General features: G+C 40.0%; 2 protein-coding genes across 3 annotated transcripts in view; one reads left to right on the plus strand and one right to left on the minus strand.

Annotated features, from left to right (window-relative positions):
- The first annotated feature begins 966 nt into the window (after positions 1–966).
- UBE2N (ubiquitin conjugating enzyme E2N) lies at positions 967–5778 on the plus strand. The gene is made up of 4 exons (XM_006764650.2): positions 967–1008; positions 4161–4308; positions 4498–4638; positions 5057–5778. Exons 1-4 carry the CDS (start codon positions 967–969, stop codon positions 5095–5097), a joined length of 372 nt encoding a protein of 123 aa, XP_006764713.2. The 3' UTR covers positions 5098–5778.
- Positions 5779–12556: 6778 nt separating this feature from the next.
- The window catches only part of NUDT4 (nudix hydrolase 4), an 18682-nt gene continuing 5233 nt past the window's right edge, over positions 12557–26005 (minus strand). The window contains exons 2-5 of one of the 2 annotated variants that reach the window (XM_015564525.1): positions 20192–20302; positions 18952–18996; positions 15861–15948; positions 12557–15322 (exon numbers count right to left, since the gene is read on the minus strand). In XM_015564525.1, the coding sequence (XP_015420011.1) occupies positions 15120–15322; positions 15861–15948; positions 18952–18996; positions 20192–20302 (447 nt within the window). In that variant the 3' untranslated portion in view covers positions 12557–15119. Of the gene's footprint in view, positions 15323–15860; positions 15949–18951; positions 18997–20191; positions 20303–26005 lie in introns of those variants that run through there. The other variant, XM_015564524.1, reaches the window with a different exon arrangement.

Raw genomic sequence — 26005 nt, forward strand, 5'->3', positions numbered from 1 at the left:
GGTGGGGGGAAATGAGGGCCCCCTGCCCAGGCCTGACACCCCTGTCAGAGGCGTCAGGCCTGGGCAGGGGGCCGATCCTGTGATTGGAGGGTGATGGGGGTCAACGCCTGAGGGCTCCCAGTATGTGAGAGGGGCAGGCTGGGCTGAGGGACACTCCCCCCCGCCCCACCCAGTGCATGAATTTCGTGCACCGGGCCCCTAGTATATATATAATACACATACTATTGTCAATTTGTATATTGAATATTAACACTTTTCTGGGTAGAAATAAGTTATAAAAAGACGTGGGATTATTTCTTCCCACACCTGAAGTTGTTCTTTTGTTTTCTTCCTATGAAGTGTACATCCTGCTGTGAATAACACTGCTTTAATGTTAAAGATGAAATTCTTGCCCGGCCGGCGTGGCTCAGCGTTTGACCTGTGAATCAGGTCATGGTTTGATACCTGGTCAGGGCACATGCCTGGGTTGCGGGCTTGTTCCCCAGTGGGAGGCATGCAGGAGGTAACCTTGTTTCTATCTCTCCCTCTCCCTTCCTCTCGGAAATAAGAATATATTTTATAAAGAAGATGAAATTCTGATTTTATTCCTTTTTTTAAATAATATCAAATAGATCCACAATTCAAGTATTTATTGTACATCTATGGTTATAGGCACTCTTTCAAATGCTGAGGAATAAAGCAGTAAATAAACCATGCAAACCTCTCCTTTTATGGCACTTTCATTCTGATTTAAATGATATATATGTAAAATGTTAGTAGTGCTGAGGAGATAAAGTAGGGGAGCAAGGATAGGGAGGATTTAGGATAGGGTAATATGGGGTTTTTGTAGCTTCAATCATGGAGGTTTTACTGAGAAAACACTTTAGAATGAAGACCTTAGGAGCTGAGGAAGTAAGCCATATATTAGTAGAAATTTGGAAAGAAGAGCAAATGCAAAACCCCCGAGGGAGGAGTGTGCCTAGCAGGATGAAGAACTACAAAGAAGGTAGTCTCGCTGGAACAGAGCAGGTGAGGTTGCGAGTAAGGTGTGGAAGCATAGCTGAAGATGAGTGAAAGGTTCATTTAAAGCCTCTTGGGGGAGGGGGTGTATTATAAGGACTTTGGGTAGATTTCAAAGTTCAAGCTAGCAAAATTTGTTGATCAGGTTAAATGTGTGGGGTATGAAGGGAAAGGTGGATCAGTTGGAATGATGGGTCTGTGGTTAACTGACATGAGGAAGGCTTTGCGAGTAGGAACAGGTTGAAGGTGACAGTCATGCTAAGTTTGGGATGCTTATTAGACATTCTAAAGGAGCTGTCAAGCAGGCGGTTATGGATAGAAGAGGCAAGATCAGGGGAGAGATCTGTGCTGGATATGATTTTGGAGAAACTTCAAATACAGAGTGAATCCTATCTAATAATAGAAAAACATGGTAATTAGCCGTACCTCCGCTACCCTTCCCATTGGCTAATCAGGGTGATAGGCAAATTAACTGCCAACCAAGATGGCGGCCGGCAGCCAGGCAGCTTGAAGCGAACAGGAGGCTTGCTTGCTTCCTTCAGTGACGGAGGAAGCCAATGTTCCCCACCTGCCTTGCCGGCTTCTGAGCTTGCAGTTTAAGAAACATTGTTACAAATATAGAAGCTAAACAAAACCCCAGAAACTTGCCTTCAGCGGGACTGCAACATTGTTTCAATTATAGAACCCAAACAAACCAGATACCTGCTTTCAGTAGCCGAGGCCTCAGAGCTGGAGCCAAGCCTGAGAGCTAAAGCTGGCCCAGAATAAAAAAAAAAGAAAAAAGGGACAGGTTGGGAGGTTCAGTCCCCCGCCAGCCTGAAAACGGCCTTCAGCACCTCACCTAGACTGGCCAAGCACCCCAGTGGGGACCCCCGCTCTAAAGGGGGTGTGCCCAGCGGCAAACACCCATCATCCTCTCATCCAGGCGGGCCAGGCACCCCAGTGGGGACCCCCCCCCTGATCCAGGCCCCCCTTCAGGGCAACCCAGCCGGCCCCACCCGTGTACTAGGCCTCTATCCTATATAGTAAAAGGGTAATATGCCTCTCAGCACCGGAATCAGCGGAGCATTGAGGCCTCCTGGCACCGGGATCAGCATGACAGGGGGCAGCGCCCAAACCCCCTGATCGCCCTGTGGCTCTGTGTGTGACAGGGGGCGGGGCCCCAACCCCCCAATTGGCCTGACCCTGAGCGTGACTGAGGGTGGTATCACAACCTCCTGATCGGCCCTGCTCTGTGGGTGATAGAGGGCGGTGCCCCAACCCCCTGACCCGCCCTGCTCTGTGTGACAAGGGGGTGGTGCCCCAACTCCCCTATTGGCCCTACTCTGTGCGTGACAGGGGGGAGCTCCCCAGTCCCCTGATGGGCCCTGCTCTGTGCGTGACAGGGGGCGGCGCCCCAACCCCCTGATCGGCCCTGCTCTATACGTGACAGGGGGTAGCGCTGCAACCTCCCTATTGACCCTGCCTTGAGTGTGACAGGGGGCGGGGCCCCAACCCCCCAATTGGCCTTACCCTGAGCGTGACTGAGGGTGGTATCACAACCTCCTGATGGGCCCTGCTCTGTGCATGATGGGGCGGCGCCCCAACTCCCCAATCGACCCTGCTCTGAGCCCGACCAGGGGCTGCACCTAGGGATTGGGCCTGCCCTCTGCCACCCGGGAGCAGGCCTAAGCCAGCAGGTCGTTATCTCCTGAGGGGTCCCAGACTGCGAGAGGGCACAGGCTGGGCTGAGGGACTCCCCCACCCCCACCCCCAGTGCACAAATTTTTGTGCACCAGGCCTCTATTTTAGAATAAATTGATTGTGCTAGATGAGATCACTATGGAAATGTATAGGCAGGGAAGAAGCCCTGGGATAGAGCCCTGGCACACTTCAGCTTTAGGGTGTTGGGGCGATTAGGGAGGAATCAGCTAGGAGGTTGCTGCCAGACCAATCTTCAAAGAGAGCCCAAAGAGTGTGGCTACAGGAAGCTAGGTAAAGCCTTGTGACGAGGCCTAGCCAGCTGGGTAAGATGTTATATTTAGGTCAAGAAAAATAAAGATTAAAACATTGGTCATTTGATTTAACCATGGGGAATCATTGGTGACTTTAATAAGCAGGTTAGTGGCTAAGCCTGATTAGAGAATTGTGTTCAAGATAGGAGGGAAGAGATTGGAAACGAGCAGGTATAGATAACTTAACAGAGGAGCAAAGTTATGAGGCAGTAGCTGGTAGGGAGTCAAAGTCAGATTCTTCTCTTATTGGGAGAAATTACAGCAAGTTTGTACAGTTTAGAGAAAGAACCACTAAAAGGGGAAAAACATGATTTAGGAGAGGAAGGAAATGCTAGAGCAATGTCTTTGAGTAGGTGAGGAGGAGTTAAAATCTAGTTCTTAAGAGGAAAGGTTGGCCTTAGCCCAGAGTGATAGCCATTTCATCCATAGTGACAGGAGAAAAGGCAGAGCACAGATTTAGGGAAGTGTACAAATGCTACAGAGGAAACTTCAGGAAGTTTTGGATTTCTCATGACATATTGAAAGCAGAGTCATCAGCCAAATGTGAGGATGAAGATGGAGATGTCAGAGGTTTGGAGGAGGAGGAAGAATGTTACAGTTTTTTTCAGAGGGAGAAAGATGGAAAGGAAAACTAATATGATAAATGGGGACCAGTAAGGGTCCCTTTAAATTTCATCAATCTTAGAGACTTAATTGGCATGGTTGTATGTTATATTTCTCTAGACCTGATTAGGAGGGGAGATTTTCAGTGGCTTTAAAACTAATTTTACTTTTTAAACAACTTAGTTTTGGTAGTGTTTTATTTTATTATTTATTTATTTAAACTTTTTAAAAATATATTTTTATTGATTTCTGAGAGGAAGGAAGAGGGAGAGAGAGATAGAAACATCCATGATGAGAGAGAATCATTGAACGGCTGCCTCCTGCAACTCCCTCACTGGGGATCGAGCCCACAACTCGGGCATATGCCCTTGACTGGAATCGAACCTCGGACCCTTCAGTTCGCAGGCCGATGCTCTATCCACTGAGCCAAACCAGCTAGGGCTTGGTAGAGTTTTAAAGGGCAAGTTGCCTTAGCTATGTGGTAATCCTAGTGTTATTCCCTTCCCTTCCCCTCCTCTCCCCTCCCTCCCCTCCCCTCCCCTCCCCTCCCCTCTCCTCATTCAGGATTCCCCCTTTGAGGGAGGGACTTTTAAACTTGAACTGTTCCTTCCAGAAGAATACCCAATGGCAGCACCTAAAGTACGTTTCATGACCAAAATTTATCATCCTAATGTAGACAAGTTGGGAAGAATATGTTTAGATATTTTGAAAGGTAAGTGTTACCTTTATCAGTATGCGCTATTAAGATTTCTTCATTTTGTCTTAGGCATTCCATATTGAGAATCTGTACATTATAATCTTGCCTTATCCAAAGACCACAGCGGTCTGTGGGAGGGCAGTGCAGCAGTTCTGGGGCTGGTTTTCCCTGTTTGATCATTCTGGGCCTGTTGCCTTCATATAGATAAGTGGTCCCCAGCACTGCAGATTCGCACAGTTCTGCTATCGATCCAGGCTTTGTTAAGTGCTCCTAATCCAGATGACCCATTAGCAAATGATGTAGCGGAGCAATGGAAGACCAACGAAGCCCAAGCCATAGAAACAGGTATTTAATATTCATTCTCTTTTACACCATCTCCACTTTTTAAACATATTTGTGCTACCTTTAAAAAAACTTCTTTTAGAGTCTTAACAAGAAAAAGGAAATATATATTAAAGGGAGTAAATCAGATCCTGCTTATAATATGTAAATAAATACCTCTTAACAAAATATCTTCACTCTTCATCATACCCAATGACAGCACCTAAAGTACGTTTCATGACCAAAATTTATCATCCTAATGTAGACAAGTTGGGAAGAATATGTTTAGATATTTTGAAAGATAAGTGGTCCCCAGCACTGCAGATTCGCACAGTTCTGCTATCGATCCAGGCTTTGTTAAGTGCTCCTAATCCAGATGACCCATTAGCAAATGATGTAGCGGAGCAATGGAAGACCAACGAAGCCCAAGCCATAGAAACAGCTAGAGCATGGACTAGGCTATATGCCATGAATAATATTTAAATCGATCTCATCATCAGGTGTGCATCACTTCTCCTGTTCTGCCAAGACTTCTTCCTTTTTTGTTTGCATTTAATGGACACAGTCTTAGAAACATTACAGAATAAAAGCCCAGACATCTTCAGTCCTTTGGTGATTAAATGCACATTAGCAAATCTATGTCTTGTCCTGATTCACTGTTATAAAGCATGAGCAGAGGCTAGAAGTACCATCTGGACTGTTGTGAAACGTTTAAAAGCAGTGACCCCTCTCTGCTTTTATTCATTTCTCCCCATCATGGTTTAAGTATAAAGCACTGTGAATGAAGGTAGTTGTCAGGGTTAGCTGCTGGGGTTTGGGTGTTTTCTTTTTTTTGAGGGGGTAAGTAGTTTAATTTTAATTTTATGGGCTCCTTTCCCCCTTTTTATGATGATCTAATTGCATTGGTTAAATGCAGCTAACCAGTTCTTTAGAATATGCACTCTAGCCAAGTCTAACTTCATTTAGACACTGTAGGTGGACAAGCTTGATTGTTTGAACCAAAATGGGAACATTAAACAAACACCATGGCCCTCACAAATAACATTGTGACTTTGCTGTCAGATGTAGAATTCCCCCTTCAAGAAAAGCTTGTGACCATTTGTATGGCTTGTCTGGAAACTTCTGTAAATCTTATGTTTTAGTAAAATATTTTTGGTTATTCTACTTTGCCTTTGTACAGTTTATTTTACTGTGTTTATTTCATTTTCCCAATGTGACAATCGTATTTAAAAATTAAAACTAGTGAAATATTCTGTTTTGGTCTTCACCATCCAACAAGTTGAATGATAAGAGGTGGATTATGCCAGTTTCTTTTCACTGATGCAAATTTGTGTTATGATATCACTGAATGGAGTATTTTTAAGTTGGCCCTGAGCATGCATAAAATATCCGTATCTTAACATTTTTTTACCTCCTTGAAATTTGAAATAAATGTATTTGTGTTGTCTGATTAGCTAGATGAGCATTGGTGTCTTGCCACAATGTTTGAAAATTAACTGTATATGAGAGTTCCAGCAAAGCAGCGGTCTGACTGACTTTGTGTAGGACTTTCCCATGTTGTGCCACATTTGTGACAGGCATTTGGGTTATGACCCTTTCCTTAGTTCTTGTCTGAAAACTTCATGTAATCACTGATGGTGTTATTAGGAAACACAATCTGATAAGCATTTGGGATTTGCTGAGAATTTTGAGTCTTCCTTATAGATCCAGTGAGCAAATCTTAAGCTACGAGTTTGCAGAAGTGTCATCAGAAAGACTTCTTCATTTGAGTGTCAAATTCTCAGTTACTTATTATTATATTTATCCCTCTAGTATTTGCTGTGGGAGCTCCTTTTATTCTTTAATTTGATAATTCAGTAATTTTTTCATCATTGACAGAGTCCTTTGCCCCACAAAACTGTTCTTTCCCACACCTCTCCATATCTAATTCTGATTGTTGTTATTTTAAAGTCATCAATGTAGCCAGTCCTAAGTATGTATATGTTAACCTATGGGTTGGAACCCTTATCTCTTGCAGTTTCAAGGTAATGGATATTGTAGCCTATCTGAATTTCCCCCACTTTTAATCTCGTAACTTTTGGAGTTTCTTCAGAATGTGGTGTATTTTATTGTGCTCCTATGTAAGATGAAGAATTATCTATTAAAATTACATTTTCAACATACAAAAGTTTTTTATGACTGGTAACTGGTATCCTACTGAATAAATGCATTGTTTGGAAACAAATCTAAGTTTAATTCAGAAAAAAATTGTTGATAACCTGAATATTTTAAACTTAAAAACTATTCTTAGGCTATTTAGAGAGTGTTTTAGAACTAAGGAAATAATTTTATTCTGGGGCTAAAATGAATGAACATTCAAGGTGGCACTGCTCATGATGATAGCTAGTCTCACAGTGATTTATAATTCTAAAATTATACATTTAAATCTATTGTACTATAAAAATCTAAAATAGAACTGTTGTCTACTAAGTTTGTAATAGAAGTACTGAAATGGAATAATTCAGTTTTCATTTCAAATATATACATTCCCAATTTCATGGCATCATGTCTTTTTCCTTTGTAATTTTGATGAGTCTGGATTGTTTGGTAAAATCTGCTTTTTCAACCTTTGGATTGAAATAAGAGTCAGTGTGTTCACTGAACTTTCAGAGGATTTCAGGGAGGGGCCAATGCAGGGTTTGCAGCTATCTGGAATTTTGGCCTGTTTTTCTTGGCCCCCACAGTGTGGTTGGTTAAACATTTTAAATTGAGTGCCAACATCTATAAAAATTGGGAGATTTTCATGAAAATACAGAATTTTGGTAACTTGTTCTTACTATCTGGCAACAGAGGACATGACCCACCGTTGCATGTCATTGGCTGGGAGGAACTGAGTGGCAGCCTTGTCCTCTTATCCAGTGGCTCTGCAGTTGGCTAAAGTCTCACCTGCCTCCCAGCACACCTGCTTCTTTATGCAGTCCTGTTCCCTTATGAGCCTTTGACTTTGTTAACTCCTAAGCTTAAGGAAAGAATTCACTTAACAAATAAAAATCTTTAATGTGTGCTCAAGACCAGACTACTTGTTAGGAATGATTAGGGCCTTTCTTTCCCTCATTGCCTTTTTAACACATTGTATGCGGGAAGCGTGTTTACACGTTTTACATATTTATACGTTCTACCAGTTTAGTAGAGCGCAGGACACGTATTAATACGTTTTTTATAGACTAGCGGTAGAATGCAGATAACATATAAATATGTAAACTAAAGTTATCGTAATTTTACTGAACGTTGCCATTTGCGCAAAAAATTAGCAAAAATGGCCCGTGCCACCTGTTAGCGCGTGATAAAAACTACCCGCAAACAATGTGTTAATCTAATGAGGGAGGACAATGGATAAATAGTTGTAATTGTCTTGGAGTGGGGAAATAGTACTTGGGAAGGCTGTTCTTCTGGAGTCCAGCCACATGAACACCTCCAGGCAGGGGGAATAGCATGTGCAAAGTCCTGGGAGCATGGAGAAGAATCTGCATCTATACTAATAAAAGGGTAATATGCTAATTAGACCAGGTCGACCAGACATCTTCTGGTCTTCTGGTCCTCCTTCCAGACAAAGCCACGGTGGCGGGGGCCGAGGCAGAGGTGGTTAGGGGCAATCAGGCCGGCAGGGGAGGGTGGTTAGGGGTGAGCAGGCAGGCAGGCAGAGGAAGTTAGGGGCATCAAGTAGGCAGACAGAGCAGGTAGGTAGGCAGGTAAACAGTTAGGAGCCAGTGGTTCCAGATTGCGAGAGGGATGTCGGAGTGCTGGTTTAGGTCTGAGGGGTGCTGGATTGGAGAGGGTGCAGGCCGGGCGGGGCCCCCCTCCCCCATGCACGAATTTCATGCGCCGGGCCTCTGGTATACTGATAAGTGGCTTCTTGAGAGTCAACTCTGCCCAAACTGAGGTGTTGGTATAGCTTTGTGTTACTTTTTAAATTTTGTTGTAGTCTACTTTGCTGTGATTTGCTTCAATAGTTCTCTGAGGCAGCCTAATAAGATCTTTGTCTGATACAGAACTTAAACCCTGCTCTAGACCGAGATTAAATACAAATAGATACAAAAAGCACAGGTGGTTCCATGGTTTAGCACTGTTTAAGGAGAGTGAAGGGGGAAGGAAATCTGGTATTATACAAGACATTATGAACACAATTCTTGCTAAATTGACCTAAATGATGTCATGGGAATGATAGGGATTGGCTTTATATTTCTACTAGAGGCCTGATGCACGAAATTTGTGCAAGGGGCTTGGCCCTCGCAGCCGCTGCAGCTTCCGGCCTTTGCTGCCCCAGCTTTGGATGGTTGTTCTGCTGTTCAGTCTAATTAGCATATTAGCTCTTCATTATATAGGATTTGAAAGCCCAGGAATCTTTTGGCTATTCTAGCCACATCCATTTTTGTTGCAGTAGCAAACAGCTTAAATAGTCTTTTCTAGAAAAGCTACCCCCTCCTCCCAAATACCATGATTTATAGAACAGCTAATTCATCAGTCTAAGAAAATGTAATAATTCATTGAAATAATGTATTTTGGGGCCTGGGGCAGCATTTTATTTAGCTATTTGGCATGCTGTTTAGTTTAAGGAATTAAATAGGGGTTTATTTTTTAAAAGACTTGATCACAAAAGCAAAACATATTGAATGTAATAACTTGAAAGAATATAAAGACTGGTGATACTTTGTTTTCTTAATTATACCTCTGCATTAATTTCCATTTTATCATTGAGGTTGGAATTTGGGAGGATTGGTTCCAAGAGTTGGCTTTGCTTACAGCTGTTACAAATTGGGCAAGTTCCCATTGGCTGCAAAACTAGGAGTTGGACTAAAGTTTTTCCTGTTAAGTGTAGAGTTCAACGTGAAGAATTTGGGTGGTTCCCCCCCCCCCGCCCCCAATTTCACCTTTGTCACCCTTCAGCTGCTTTCATTTCATATGGGCCTGAGATGCTTCAAGTGTGTGAATGTAGACTTGCTACCAAGCGGAGTCTCTACTGATTTGATAGAATTCTTTCAGTTTCTGGTTGTCGAAGCATATAATAATTGCCTGAATATTTAGACCTTGCTAATGGTCTCCAGTTGGCAGAGCGACTGAAATTCTATTATCTGTAAAAGTACATTTTATGGTGCTCATTAAGGAGCTTTAACATTTTACCTCCTCTAATCATTGCGTCAAAACATGTTTTAGAAATTAGAAGATTTGATAACCTCATGTTCTTACCAAGAATAAGATTTAGTTTTTACACATTCCTGAACCAGTTTCACCCACCACGATTCTTTTTGAAATAGTTCAATTATCTAGGTTAGTAAATCCCAATAACTTAAATTTCATTATAACCTAACCTTGCAAGTTTACAAAGTAGACTACTTAAGACTTAGACCAGTCAAAAGCAGCTTAGGCATGTTAGATTGGTTGCACTAAATTTGAACTTGTGCCGTTTTCCTTCAGTTTTGGCAGGAAACATGACTGGGTGGGTAATCAAGGGCCACATTCTTACAACCTCCTTTTTCCTTCTAAAGCTAAGTATTTTGGGCTTTGCAGGCCATGGATCTGTCTACACGCAGTGGTTCTCAACCTTCTGGCCCTTTAAATACAGTTCCTCATGTTGTGACCCAACCATATAATTTTCGTTGCTTACTTCATAACTGTAATGTTACTGTTAATGAATCGTAATGTAAATATCTGATATGCAGGATGGTCTTAGGCGACCCCTGTGAAAGGGTCGTTCAACCGCCAAAGGGGTCACTGAGAACTGCTGGTACAGTAACATACTCAGCTCTGCTATTGTAGTGAGAAAATATCCGTAGACAATTTTAAACAGAGGCTTCTGCACTCTGATAAAACTTTAATTTTTACATGTCACAAAGTATTCTTTTAAATCACTTTATGTTAACATTCTACGTTTCTGGGCTGTTACAAGTTGGGGCTAGGTTTGGCCTATAGGTTCAGCTTCCTTCCTCCTTGGCAGTGATTGATGTCATTGCTATTGTGCTAGAAGCAAATGTGTCAATACTTCCCCTTTTAAAAAGTGATACATTACTGTTACTCCAATAACAATTAGATGAAACATTTGTATAAGTTTCTTCTTTCCCCTTGATTATATTTTTTGATAAATGTATAGATCAGGTCATTAAACCCATCTTTTTCATGTAAGGTTATTGAACATTGTCACAGAAAGTTTCAATAGTTCATTTAAAAATAAAATCTGAAATATGTAAAAGCTCCTTTTTAAAAAGTGAGCTTTAACAGGTAATGCTGTGTAGTGTTTTTTAAAATCAGTTACTAAAAGGACTTCCACCTATGGCAGTGTAATTCAAGTGATATCTATTGACTAGATGACCATAACTTAACACCCCCATTTGCAATTCAAATTGATGAATTTAATAAATCCTGCAATATACATCTTTGGTACATTTTGATTGTGCAACTTGAAGTATCTCCCAGAAATGGAATTGTTGGGTGAAAGGGTTACATTTTATGTCTATAATAGTCCATTATATAGACATGTTACTAGCTAACCATTACCCCGTTAGGCAGGCCTGGGCATTTTATTTTCACACCTTACCATTTTAGTTGCCTATCTTAGTACATAAATCTTTAATATTTTTGGCCATCTTATGTAGTTAATTTATCAAAAGGTATGTTTATGTTTCTTGATACACATTGAGAGCCAAATATTTTTATTTCACTAATTTGAGTAAAAGTTGAGAAAGTAAGATTTACAATACTTATGTGCCTGGCACTGGCGTTTAATAACAAGGAAATGTGATGTCCAGAGGGTAGTGATCCACATATTGGGAAGAGTAATTTTTGGGGTCACATTTAATTGAAATTACATCAAATAGAGGAATTTGAGACTAGTTTCCTGGCAAAAGGGCCTTCTCTTCTTACTCCTATAACTTAGCCAATGGCACTAGGAAGGTATTGAAAATAGGAAAGCAAAGCAGCACCAAGGGTAAAATCACTTTTCCACCAAATAGCAACGTTTTATATGGAACTGTACAGCCAAGTATTTGGTGGGGGGAATCATTTTTAAATAAAATATTACTTTTGAAGATGGTGCATGTCTTTTAAAAGCAGATCCTGATTACTGTATGGGTTAAGAATTTATGAAAGTGTTGGTTGGAAACCAACTACAGAACAAAACCAACTACAGAAATATTCCTGCTATAACCAACTCATTAAAAATTATACTTTAGTAAATCAGCTGTTTAGCCCTGTCACTTTTGTCTACAGAATTCTGCTTAGAGACCTGTAGAGAATTCTTGTATTTCAGTGTGAAAATAATACTGGAAAATGCCAAACTTTCTCTTTGCCTACTATTTTTTAAAAAATGTTGAGAGGGAGAGGGAGAAAATCATAGAAACATCAATGGTGAGAATCCTTGATCAGCTGGGGATCAAGCCCACAATCTGGGCATGTGCCCTGACCAGGAATCGAACTGTAACCTTGACCTGGCTCATGGGTTGATGCTTAACCACTTAGGCACACAGGCCAGGCTTCTTTCCTACAATTTAAGATTTGTGTAGAACATTTATGTAAGGACTCTAAAGTTGGTCTTATGGCTGGCAGGGTACCTGTAGCCAGCTACCCATTTAAACAGTAAAATGATTAAAATGAAACACCCTACAGCAAAATACAGAATACATCAAGAGCTCTTGAAAATCATTGAAATAATTATAGCAAAACCCGATTAGGGCAGGGGAAGAGTGCTATAAGACAACTATAGCCGCCATGCACTATTAGGCTACTGTCTAAGAAGATGGGAAATATCCTTGGGAGAGTAATGGCAACATCTTATTGGTGACCAGTTCCTTTTATAACCCAGTTAATCATAAAGGCAAGTGTATAAATGTACTTTTACTGAGATAACATATATGACCATCAGTGGGAGAAGAATAATGTTACTGTGGAATGCAAGACAAGTTTTTTCTTGGTCTTAATATAAAAAAAAAGAGTTACTTTATTTCCATTTTTATTTGATGTTTCCAAATATAAAAAAAGTCAAGATTCTTACACCAATTATCTCAATGAGACCATGCAAAGCAATTCAAGTGTATACAACAATCACCCCCCTTCAGTTTTGCTTCTTTATACAACTGTGTGATCAACACCGGAAAACTGAATGGCATGTGTCTGGTTGGAAAATTTCATCTGTCTATAAAAACCAAAAACCCAACAACATGCAGGCTAGTTGCTACTTTGTGTCTGCAAGTCACTTTACAAACTTGTTGTTTTAATTAGGAGGCACATGGTACTGAAAAATTTAGCTGTCCAATTTTATCCAACTACCCCACAGAAAGCATAAATGACAATCCCAACACTAACAATCTTTAGAGGGTTGAGATAGTAGATTCAACTGTTGAGCCTCCTTAAGGCCCTTCTCTAATTTTGCTAGACTGGGTTCTAGAAGAATAGTGAAGAACCCCTCATATGAAATTTAAAGTGTGACAACTGTAAATCTTCTGTTGCATCATTCAAATTTCTGCTAGTTGCATAGACTAAAGACAGTTAGTTTGCTAAATGGCACTGAAGAAATCCTGACTCGAGTGGCACTACTTCGTCCAAATGTTTCTGACCAAAGAAAATTACACAACAATATTTATAGGCTCACTTTTAAGAGATGGCTGACATTAATACTGTACATATTTTACAGGTCAATTACATAGTCTAAGAGTTTATAAAATAATTTCATGCATTGTTAACTCTCAGAATGTCATGTACAAGATACCCACCTCCCCTCCCCGCAAGCACTGTGATAGCATTTCAGGTGGACACAGTCCTATATACAAAAACAATCCAGTTTCTCTGCTGTGTTAAGTATGTAATTTAAAGAAACTTCAGAGATTACTGAGAACAAAAAATCTTAGTCCATTGAAGATTGATAGAAAGCGTCAATCTGTGGAATTTAAACACCCAGAATACATAACCTCTGTACAAAGAAAAACAAAAATTCTGGATGATCGTGTTTGACCACGTCACATAATTTAGAATGAAGTGTCATTGGTTAATTACTCATTCCTTTGACAGCATTAATCTGTGAACTAATGTTTATATTATATCTAGTTCATCTGCATTTATGGCACAAGATCTCATTTTATAAAGTGGCACCAATTTTCCTCAAGTGTAACAGCACTCTATTTTTAGCAGCAATTACATTTTTAAGGTTAATAATTTGTAGGACAAATGTATAACTACTTATTTTCTACTTTATGCTCATCAGTTACAATATTTACAAAAGGCTAATGTCTACATACAGAATGATCTTGCCTTCATCTCCCACCCCACATCTTACTGAAAGGTTTTCCCTCCCACCTTATTCCTGGCCTGTTTGGGGGAAATACAGGAGTTTCAGAAAAGGTACCTATATATTTTAGCTAGGATTCTTGATTTTAATACATATAAAGACAAATATAAGACAAAATAATTCTTAGTTCTGGTATGTTCCAGTGCCCCAAAAGTAAGTCAGTCATGTGATAAATAGTACCTACTGACAACCTATAAAAAATTAGACAGATTGTCTGTAACAGCTGAACAGCAAGGCCATTTTAATTGTGAAGTCGTCATCACTGACTGGCATTTGAGGTTATTGATTCCAAACCCAGGTATGGTTGGTTATCAGTGACCAACAAGTTTGAAGAGGTGTCACTAAATTGAAAAACTGAAAATATATTTTTAAAAAGCAATTTACATTGAGGGAAATTTGGTTCTCAGATACTTGGTGTAAAGAGATTATGGATAAAGGGAATTGGCAACTGGGTGTGCTAACTCAAATGCCATGAATCCAGATTTCATAAGATGATGTATTTGCTACATGTGTTTTGCTTACATTAAATAGCTCACTAAAAATGGCCAACTCTATAGAGTTAAAATTTTGTGTTAAAGGGCTACTGAGCAATAGGGGAATTATGTTAGTGACATAATACCAGTTGTAAAAATTGAAACAAATGAGTTAGCAAATTCCTGAAAATAGCAAATTAGGTCCTTTGTCAAAATATTGGGCCATACAGAAATATTCCAAATATGAAATTTTTGAATTAAAATTGTGATACTATGAAAAAGTTTTCCGTTAATATCAAGAATTATTTTTGTAAATTCCCACAACAGAAGGATTTGTTGAATACATTAATGCTGTGAATGAGAAAACAAACTGGGGTAAAACATACCCACGAGTAAGTTGATCTAACAGAAACCACAGACTGACGTCAAATGGACGAAAAACTGAAGGGAAAAAAAAAAAGACAACCAAAATAACATGGAGGATGGGAGGGTCAGGGGCACAGTTAAGGCATCTAAAAAAAACTCCACATGGCTTTGGCTTATTAAAATATTTTACACTATTAAAAAAAAGATTCAAAAGCATCTGAAAAACATGCAAATTGTTTGAAGAAAACCTTGTATGGCAAATTCAGACAGTTTGCAAGCGTCATTCAGATGTTTGCCAAGGAAAATAAAGAGGCCTCTCCCCATGAGATTGCACATGGTGGGAGTGACCCCCCATTCTATCTTATAGTAGATGGCAAGCCAGAGGTCTGTGCAGCAGTTACAAACAAGGTGTTATTATCTGGAAGAGAAGGGACTGTGGAATTTCCATTGGATGGAGAACAACCCAGCTTTAGTTTTTCCAGATACTCTGCATGTACAGGCTTGTGACATTGGAGAACTTTGATGGCATCTTCTACTTTGAACCACTCTCTCTTCCTTCCTAGAAAACAGTGATGACATTGATTACTATACAATAAAGTCAATTTTAAAAAGTAAGCCATACGCTGTTAATAATATTCCTCACTCTTCACAAATGACTGTTTTTTTTGGAATGGCTTAGACAACAGTATGTTGAAGAATTTTCAAATAATTCAAACATGGAGATGTATATTCATCTTCCCTTCTCTAAAAGAAAGGTTACCAAAAATAATTTAAGATGAAAATTGGATACAAGTATGCAGTATTTTTTAAAAAATGTATTTTTGTTGATTTCAGAGAGGAAAGGGGAGGGAGAGAGGCGGAGGGGGGGGATAGATAGATAGATATCAATGATGAGACAGAATCATTGATTGGCTGCCTTCTGCATGCCCCTACTGGGGATAGAGCCCGCAACCCGGGCATATGCACTTGACTGGACTCGAACCTGGGACCTTTTAGTCCGCAGGCCCACGCTCTATCCACTGAGCCAAACCAGCTAGGTCATGCATACAGTATTTGAATTAAGAGAATTCTGATAGCAAAAGGAAAAGGAAACTCACCTATATTAACAGAATCTTCCCAATCTTCTAATATTTCAGTGACAATAAGAACATAGACATATGTTCTGTGCTTTCGGTCTTGGTTCTGCTTGAATGTAAAAAGAAAAGCATTTTAATCTATAGGAACTAGTCATGTACATGTTTTTAAGGGAAAAAAATCAGTTGTGGCACACTGCTGATTAGCATAGCCTATTTACCAACATGGGCAAGTATATTCAGTTGTATAATCCAGCACAGAAGTGAGTTTAAGTAAGAGAAAATACTAAAGTGATGAAATTAGCTCCCAGTACTAAACTTTTAGCTTTCTGATTTCTGTCCATCAGGTAAGTAATTAAAAGAACTACATTCCTATCCTTTTTTAAGGTCCTATTCCGTGGGGCTAATACCGATAGCCTTTCCATACTATGGAAAACTGCTTCCCTCACAACTTGTAGAGCAGTATCCCCAGTTAGTTCAGAGCATTCCCTCAGAGGTTTACAAGACACACACAAGAGCACAGCTCTACTAACCTAGACTAGGACTTCTCAATCTTGGTCACCCATTACATCACCCAGGGCAAATGGTTTTTTGAGACACCAATTCAGTTAGAGGTAAGGCCTAGGTTTTGATACTTAAAAGCTTCCAGATGAACTATGCACAGCCAAGGTTGAGAATATCTGGGTCAACCCAATCATGGAACATTATTTTTAATCCTATATTCAACCTCAACTTTACCCATATTAAAACTGCCACCTAGTCTTGTCTCTAGACAAAATTAAACACAAGTTGGCCTTAAGACAAAGGGGCTCACATTCATCTCAACTAAAATTAGCCTTGTTTGGTATAGTCTAGGACTATAGATAATTGTCCTAATTTTTTCTACCACAAATAACCTGAGTAATCCACTCAAACAATGTATTTTGTCTTTGGAAAGGAATAAGAACAGCAATAAAGTAGAGGCATCTCTCACAAACATTACTGTTCCTTATTTTGAAGAACTCGTTATCTCTGTGCCTGGCAAATCAGTATCTTTATTATGCTATGATCATAAATGCATTGAAATCACCAGGATGAATGAGTAGGGCCATTCTATTTATGTTATATTTCCTAAGGGGAAAGTGTATTGATTACCATTTTTTGTTCAAATTCTATAGAATATAAATTGTACTCTTTTATAAAAACAGTAAAAGCATTTAATACCATTACCTTCCCATGGTATATAAACATTTATTTATAATGTGAGAAGTTTTCACCCTAGCCAGTTTGGTTCAGTGGATAAAATATCAGCCTGCAGGCTGAAGGGTCAATTTGGGTCAGGGACATGTACCTTGGTTGCAGGGTTCCTGGCCTTGGTTGGGGTATGTGCAGGAGGCAACCAAATCCATGTGTCTCTCTCACATCAATGTTTCTCTCTGTCTCTCCCTCTCCTCTCTACTCTCTCTAAAAATCAATGGAAAAATATCCTACTGAGGATTAACAAAAAAATAAAATGAAACATAATGTGAGTTTTCTTTAAAAATCTTGTCAGCATACTGACAAATGTGCTCTTTATATCATGGCTATTCAGAATTATAGAAAACTCAGTATGTTTTTTAGTTTAGAAGATGGCGCTATTTAACTGGGCAAAGCAAGTGCTGAATTCTGGGAAAGTTTGAACATTATCTTAAGAACTTTACTCCTTTTTCTGTTATTAAATTGATTGGGGTGACACTGGTCAACATGATGGAACTTTACTCAACAATTACTATATTCTGGGAATTAATTCTACCAAGTACTGTACAATCAGAATTTTTTCTAAATTCCTTTAAAAAGGCTTAAAAATAAAAATTTTATGGTTCTATCAGAAGGACTAAGCTACCCTTAAATAATATCTTGGGGGAAAAGGTCACACTGTATCTGGTATACCATGTATCTAGGCTTGAATCTTGGGTGAGTATCTATTTGAGAATAGCTTAGGCCTCATGACTTGACCACATTTTTCCCTACTTTCCACAGACTATCTACCACTTCCAAATTCCCTCCCCATAAATTCCATTCTGCATTCAGTAATAAAGGATTATACAGATGAGAATTCTATGCTTTTAGCACAACTATTCTATGTATCTGAGCTTTGTATTTTCACATAGCCCTTTAAGGATAGTCATTCTGTATGTCATCTAATGTTATATGCTGATGGTAAGGGTACATTTCCAGACATCCTATCTAATAAAGAGGGAATATGCTAACTGACCCTCATGCCATTGCAAAAGATGGCAACACCCAAAGCCAATAAAGAGGAAATATGCTAATTGACTGCCCCACCCTCAAAGATGGTGGCGCCCACAGCCAATGAGGAAGAAATATGCTAATTGCTGCCTTCCCCTCAAGGATGGTGGTGCCCACAGCCAATAAGGAGAGAATATGCTAATTGACTGCCCTGCCCTCATCTCCCCACAGCCCCACTGGGGCGGCAGGCGGCCCGGCTGCTCCACAAACCTGCCTCTAGAGTCCCCCAGTCCTCTCAGCCCCCCAGGGCCAGCCCCAGGCACAGACAAGCCTTGGATGGCGGCAGCCCAGCCGCCCAGGGCCGCCTGAGGCTTGTGCTGCCAGCAGCAGAGGTGTGATGGGGGCGTTGCCTCCTGCCCCTGAGGGCTCCCGGACTGAGGGAACCTCCCTCCAGTGCATAAATTTTCATGCACTGGACCTCTAGTTCTTCATAAGTGATAAATGTTTCTCCATCAACTCACTGTATTGTCATAATATGCAGTATATAACTAATGGTACAGGCAAGTTAAGTAGTTTTTACTTCCCTCCCTCCTAATTCTTATGACTTACTTCCCTTCTGATAGTTTTAAAGGAAGAAATTATTGATTCTCTTATCAGCAAACCAAGGATTATTTTGTTTGTTTTTGAGAGAGAGAGAGAGAGAGAGAGAGAGAGAGAGCGCGCTATGTGAGTGAGAAACATTGATTGGTTCCTTCCCACACGTACCCCAACCAGACAGGGATCAAATCCACAATCTGGGTATGTCCCCTGACTGGGAATCAAACCCTCCACCTTTTGGTGCATGAGAGGATATTCCAACCAACTGAGCCACACCAGCCACGGCCCAAGGATTACTTTTGTAACTCACCTCAAATATGCCCAGGAGCCTGCCCAATTTCCCTTTGACTCCAGCCTATTGAAAAAAGATGAAATGTACAAATTTTACCTTTTCATAACAAAATTGATTATGAAAATTACTTTCTATTTCAACCTGTAAATCTAAACACATTAGCCCCTTCCATACTAAGCATGCTTCTGTGATTTTTTTGATGTGCTGAGATTCATGACCCATGGTTTGCTATAACACATTGACTTTATTTGCTCTACATGCAGCTTCCTGTTGATGAGACTTATTGCCATTTATTCAATAAGAAATGGCAAGAACTGACCAAAAATTAACTCCCTACAAATTTGGGACAAATTTCCTGAATGAAAACAGACTTTTCTCTGTGAACTGATAAATACTCCTCCCCCTTCTTACTTAAATTTAGGCCAATCTTCCTTTAGTCACACACCTCAGGAGATATAATTCCTTCTATAGGCAGAGTCCTCCTTACAGTTACCAAGTAAAGAGTGATTGGAATGTCAGTGTGCCCCCCATTCAAATCCATCCTGTGAACTAATAGACTGGTACATGCTTGTCTTCTCTATCTCAAATGTGTTCATCCCTTAAGAAGCCACTCATCCTTCAAGACCCATCTCTATGAAACCTCCAACTACACACCAAGGCCCAATGAGAGCTTTAGCATTATTTTCCCATTTATACTCTTAACTGCTGTTCAATAACTTTTTGTGGCACTTACTATGCTGTTTTGCTTGTGAGTAAAAGCAAGGTGTATATCATCATGTGTAAGAAGACAAGCAGGCCATGTACGCTTTTGTGCGTGCATGTGCCATTTTATTGAACTTTCAGAGAAAACAAAATAAAAGCAAATTTGTTTCTTATTTACTTGAAAAATAATCATAGCACATAATTAACATCTCTATGTTTTTGCTCAGTGTAATACTAACTTTGCTCTGGGCAAGACCATCATGTTATATATTGATCACTGATCAGACTTATTGTTATGCAATTCCATGTTCCACATTGATGTTAGCTCTATTTTACCAGGTAGAAAAAATATCTGCTTAGCAAAATGCTAGATATAGTCACATGCTTTAAAATGTTAAACTAGGCAACAAAAAAAACACACCTATGTGACCTGCCTTCTTGACTACTCCTCAGTGTATGTAACAAAGTCCCTTGTTTGTGAACCAGAAGGATGTCTGTAAAGCCCCAAAATACAGTCTGTGTGAAAAGAGAAAATGCAAACTACTGTTCACCTCACCTCTTCATAAACCTCCCTCACGGCAGCACCACCAGGCTCCTCCTCGGGCTCCATTCCTCCTCCTGGGACAATCCATTGGTCTGGGTACCGACTGCTGCTCACCAACAGCACCTGAAAGAACCACCATAACCATATATAAGCAACATTCTAAATCTTTTACAAGATTGTACTTCTCTTCTAGACTAACCTTTTAAATTTCATTGAAATTATTAGGAGAACACATAATAGTACAAAAAAGCAGTTGACAGCCTTTGTAAACACCATCTCTGTGAATTCAGAATTCAACAATAACATGATCTCACCACTAAATAATTCTTACCTAATTAAATCACGTAAGCTGCCAGATTCAGTTAGTAAAACTCTCCAATTTTTAGATATTAATAAAGGATAAAAGCAAGAGACTTTGTTTTTTAGCTCCAGAGTTGTACACCCTGAGGTTTGTGGTCAGATCCATTATTCTTCAGTTACATTATCTTATTTTTCCAAATGTAAGGATATGTAACCATAGGCAGGTCACCCTGTTCTTTCATCTACAAAATGTAAGAATATTCAGAATATAACAGATGCTGTGAGAAAGGAATAGGGAAATTCATGTAAAGCCAACGCTGGGTACATAAAGAATTCTTATTATCTTTATGCTTAAGATTAGACAGAAAGAGGCTCCCTTCATATTCTAAATCTATATAAATTAGCAAAAGTTGCTCCATTTGATAACAGGAAGCTTTAATTTATGATCTAGCAAAGAGTTGTCAAGGTATGGCCTATTGCCTGTTTTTGTACAGTCTGTGAACTACAAATGATTTTTATATTTTTAAATTATATGAAATTCAAATTTCAATGTTCATTAATAAAATCTTATGAGAATCCAGCCATTCATTTTTTACATATTGTCTGTGAATATTTTTGTGCTACAACTTGAGTTGAGTAGTAGTGACAGAGATTATATGGCCCACAAAGCCGAAAATATTATCTGGCCCTTTACAGGAAAAGTCTGCAGACCCCAATCAAGAACATCAGTAAGCTTGAAATGTGCAAGCACTTAAAAAATACACAACAGCTATTATCACAGAGTATCCTAGAGGCTCACTATTTTTTAAATTTTCAGGTATGTAGTACCTGAAACAAGTATTACATATCCATCTTATAAATGAAAAATTCGTGAGCTAGGTTAGGTTGAAATTCACCCAAGTAAAAAAAAAAAAAAAAAGAAGAAGTCTATGATAAATAACCAAATGACGTTTATTAAGGTAACAGATGTCTTAACTGACCTGAAAATGTTACCTTAGTATATTGCCTTCAAATAAATATAAACAGTGCTCACCAGATAAATCAATTTAGAGCAAAGTTTAATCCCCTGTGTGGGTCCTGATTTTTTGACATGCATGCTAGTCGTTTTCTCTGCCCAGCTCCCTCCCTCCCTCCTGCCAGAGGAACTGATGGCCTGAAGAGTTCAGAGACAGCACAATATTCACCTCCTACTTGAGTAAGTTGCCAGGAACTCAATCTGCCCCAACTGGAAAGTTCCAGGCTGACATTAGTTTGGCAACTCCCAGCTTCCCCCTAAAACCTCTAAAATGTTAAGTAGAAGATATGGTAATACTTAACAGGCACATTAACTTCAATTTGAAAAAAGCAGACACCTTTGCCTATGGACACACCATCACTGCAGAACAGTGATCAATTAATGCTGAGGGGGTCTGAACATTGTTTCTCTCATTCTTGATCTGGTAGGACTCTATTGCTCCCCCCAGCATCATTCCTTCAAGTAAATAACCGACAGAACAGTGGCAAATCCATAGAAAGCACTGTAAATTGACACAATGGTTGACAAAGCCTTAGCTAAAATAGAAAATACTAATGGCTGACATTGAGGGTACCACCACGTCCAAATACAGCAATCTGGGTGAGATAAAATGAAATGTCTTAAATGTAAGCTTTCTTTAAAAAAAAATTATTTCATAGAGAAAGGGAAAGGGAGAGATAGAAACATCAATGATGAGAGCAAATCATTGATTGGCTGCCTCCTGCACACTCTCCCACTGGGGATCGAGCTGAAATCAGGCATGTACCCAGACCAGGAATCAAACTGTGACCTCCTGGTTCGTAAGTCAAAGCTCAACCACTGAGACACACCGGCCAGGCTAAGCTTTCTTAAGTATTAGCAAATAGGGCTTAGATATCAAAATTGGAATTAAAGAGCCAGAATAAGCAAATCGAGCAAGAACCTATGGTATTCAAAGGCTTTGGCCCTGGTTCTAGCTGGTTTGGTTCAGCGGAGGGAGCGTCGGCCTGTGGACTGAAGGGTCCCAGGTTCAATTTCGGTCAAGGGCACATACTTTGGTTGCAGGCTCCATCCTACGGGCATGAGAGGCAACCAGTCGATGTTTCTCTCCCCCTCCGTTCTACTCTCTCTAAAAATCAATGGAAAAATATCCTTGGGTGAGGATGAACAACAACAACAAAAAAGGCTTTCACCCTGTTATCAAGACTGGCAAATGAATTTACGTTTTTTTAAGTTAAAACAAAAATGTTTAAGGTACACACAAGCATTATGTCTTGCAACAAAGGAAAAGTAAATGGTAACTACTGGTCCTGACTGCAGAGTTGGAGGTCTCTTTTTCCCGTCTGGGTTAAGGATAATCTGGTTTCTATTGCCTGGATGAAAATTCTTACACACTTCTATGCTGTCTAAGCAACTTCCTTGATTACCTTCATAATGGGACAGAATTGTACAGGTGGCTAGCCATCAGAAAAGTACATTTTCATTTAGTAAATAGATGGTTTCAAAACCATAGATATTCATATTTGAGTTCTAAAAACATAACATTCAGTGTCGTGTATCTAGGTCAATGACTGTTATAGTCCCACTAGAGGTCCAGTGCAGGCCAGTGGAGTCCCTCGGCCTGGCCTGCAGACATCCCCCGAGGGGTCCCAGATTGCCAGAGGGCGCAGGCCAGGCCGAGGGACCCCACCAGTGCACGATCAGCCAGGGAGGGATTGTGGGAGGATTCCAGGGCGTGTCCGGCCCCATCTTGCCCAGTCCCTATCAGCCGGACCCAAGCAGCAAGCTAACCTTCGGATCGGAGCATCTACCCCCTTGTGGTCAGTGCCCTCCAGAGCGACTGGTCAAAAAATCGAATGAACAGTTGGACACTTAACGCATTAGGCTTTTATTATATAGGATTTGTCCAAGATAAAAGCTAAATTACATTAAGATTAATAATGTAGGAAAACCCCATTAGTCTGCATCTGCTTTTCTGAAACTAACACTTAAGCTTCCAATTTAATACACCTTTATCTATAGGACATCATTAACATGACTAAACTTCTCTTCCAAAGTCAGTGGCATGGAAGCCCTGTATGGTTCAACATCTCCCTTCATAAATTACTGTTTAGAAAGCCACAAGAAAACAGGCCCATATACATTTTGGACAAATGATTTAGCAGAAACCAAGTAATTATTGTGCACTGACATTCCAAAAATGATTAAATTGGATCAAACTATTAACTTGAAATGCATTTTTCAAAAAAAACCAATCAATTTAAATTAGTAATTAATACCCGTGTACAGAAATGATCAATGTCTGAACTACTAGCTTAAGGGATTTGCTAAAGAGTCTTTGGTGATGGTACAGATTGGAAAACCAGTATGTTTCATTAAGTACTTGCCTACACATCTTCAGTACTGGGAGTTCAAATGAGGTCATAGCCACAAATGTTTTGTACAGCAGAGGGGGCGGAGGGAGGGTGGTAATGAAAGAGCAAGAACTAAGGGATATACTCCATAGACAAGAGTAGATAAAACTATGGCATGGGTTTGCCAGGGCAGAAGAAATCAATCCGAGCACCATAAGCAAAGTCAAGGACAATTAAAACCCCTCCAACACACCTGGCTAGTGTGGCTCAGTGATTGAATGTCCCGGGTCAGGGCACATGCCCAGGTTGTGGGCTTGATTCCCAGTGTGGGGCGTGCAGGAGGCAGCCGATCAATGATTCTCTCACATCACTGATGTTTCTAACCCTCCTTCCTTTTCCCTTCCTCTCTGAAATCAATAAAAATATATTTAAATGAGAAAAATAACTACCCTCCAACACACTGGGAGAACCTAAACCTATAGAACTGCATCCCAAAGTATTATTATTCAATAGTCTCTCCCCCAAAGCCATCTAAACTTTTCTAGAACATCCTCAATCTACTAGGATCTATAATATAGTATTAGCATGCTAACTAATGCTCTGAAATGGTAGTAGTGAAGAAACAAAGGCTATAAAAGCTTATTTGGTAAGGCTACATCAACAGCTAACAGAACCATACGTGGTCATTTACAGGTTTTAAATTTCTTTTAAACTACCTTTCTGGGTATGTTACACTTTGTATAGCCAAAATGATGACAGTTTGTCACTTTAGTGACAAGACGACAGATGAAAGTAGGCATTCAATGTCCTGGATGAGCCAGGGCCAAGACCAGAGAAAAGTTTATAAAAAAGAGGCTTGTCAACCCACCAGACTACAGAATTAGACTTGAACTGCACTCACACTTGAAAGCCAATGCTGGTGGAGTGGTGAAAAGTGAAGACATTCTTCCCCTTCGATCCAACCTAACCACCTCCATATAAGCATTCCTCCTACCACACTAACAGACCTTACCCCTCTTTGCATGTATGATGATTATCGGAATAAAACACCACTTACCTGGCATTGTTGAAAGGTCATTTCTCACATTTGTTTATTTTCTTAGATACTAATGTTTTAAACATTTGGAATAGAAGTATTTCTCATTTTAAGTAGTAATAGTGGTCAACTTGGAAACAGCCCCGAGTCTATGAATTATTGATTCCGTGCTTTACACTGCCCAACAAATCCTTCTCATTGGGGAGATGTAAGACGAGCATGTAAACTGCCCTGGCCGGTTTGGCTCAATGATTGGAGGGTTGGCCCGAGAACCAAAGGGTCAAGGGTTCAGATTCCCGGTCAAGGGCACATGCCTGTTACAGATTAGAACCCCAGTCCCCATCAGAGCATGTGCGAGAGGCAATCAATCGATGTGTCTCACATCGATGTTTTTCTTCTCTCTTTCCCCCGCTCCTGCCTCCCTCCCACGCTCCCTAAAAATTAATGTGAAAAATATCCTCGGGTTTGGATTAAAAATAAGAGCTTACAAACTAAAAATGTAGTTCAAATTCTATGCAATTCAATTATGCCTCCAGAGGCTGGAGGTACATGGGATAAGTTAGTCCTCTCCAGCCAGTGGCTCCAAATTGCCCTTTATGTTTCACCTGCTATCTGCAGGTACAGATGCAGAGGTTAGTGACATTTCCCTGTGTTTAGAGAATGCTAATTTAGATCTTTATTTCATAAAGTGGTCTCCACTTGAATCAAGTATCTTCAAAGACTTTAATCTCTGAGGAAGTTAAAGTCCCAGAATATACCTCTGAAAAAGGTGGACCACCTGATGATTCTATACGTATAAATGCTAGTAGAGACTTAACTGCATTGATATTTCTTACTATAATTGTTTTTATTTATTAGAGCTCCGGTTTTAGAGTTGTATAGGTTTTGAGACTCTACTTTCCGCATAAGCCTTAGTTTCAGTGTATGATTTCATAGAACTCAGACATTTTGGGGATACATACATTCAGGATTCTGGAAGACATTGCCCCTGGTTCACGGAGCTTAAAAGCTATTGAGAGCAGTAAATAAAAATGGAAGCCAGCCCAGGAGGCAGGCTGCTCTGTGGGAGTATACAAGTGTGTGTCCCTCGGGCATGGGGGAAGTAGCTGTGCATTCCCCCTCCCTCAGCTCTGCCCGCCCCC

The sequence above is a fragment of the Myotis davidii genome, unplaced genomic scaffold (assembly GCF_000327345.1).
Source record: "Myotis davidii unplaced genomic scaffold, ASM32734v1 scaffold581, whole genome shotgun sequence".
Lineage (NCBI taxonomy): Eukaryota > Metazoa > Chordata > Mammalia > Chiroptera > Vespertilionidae > Myotis > Myotis davidii.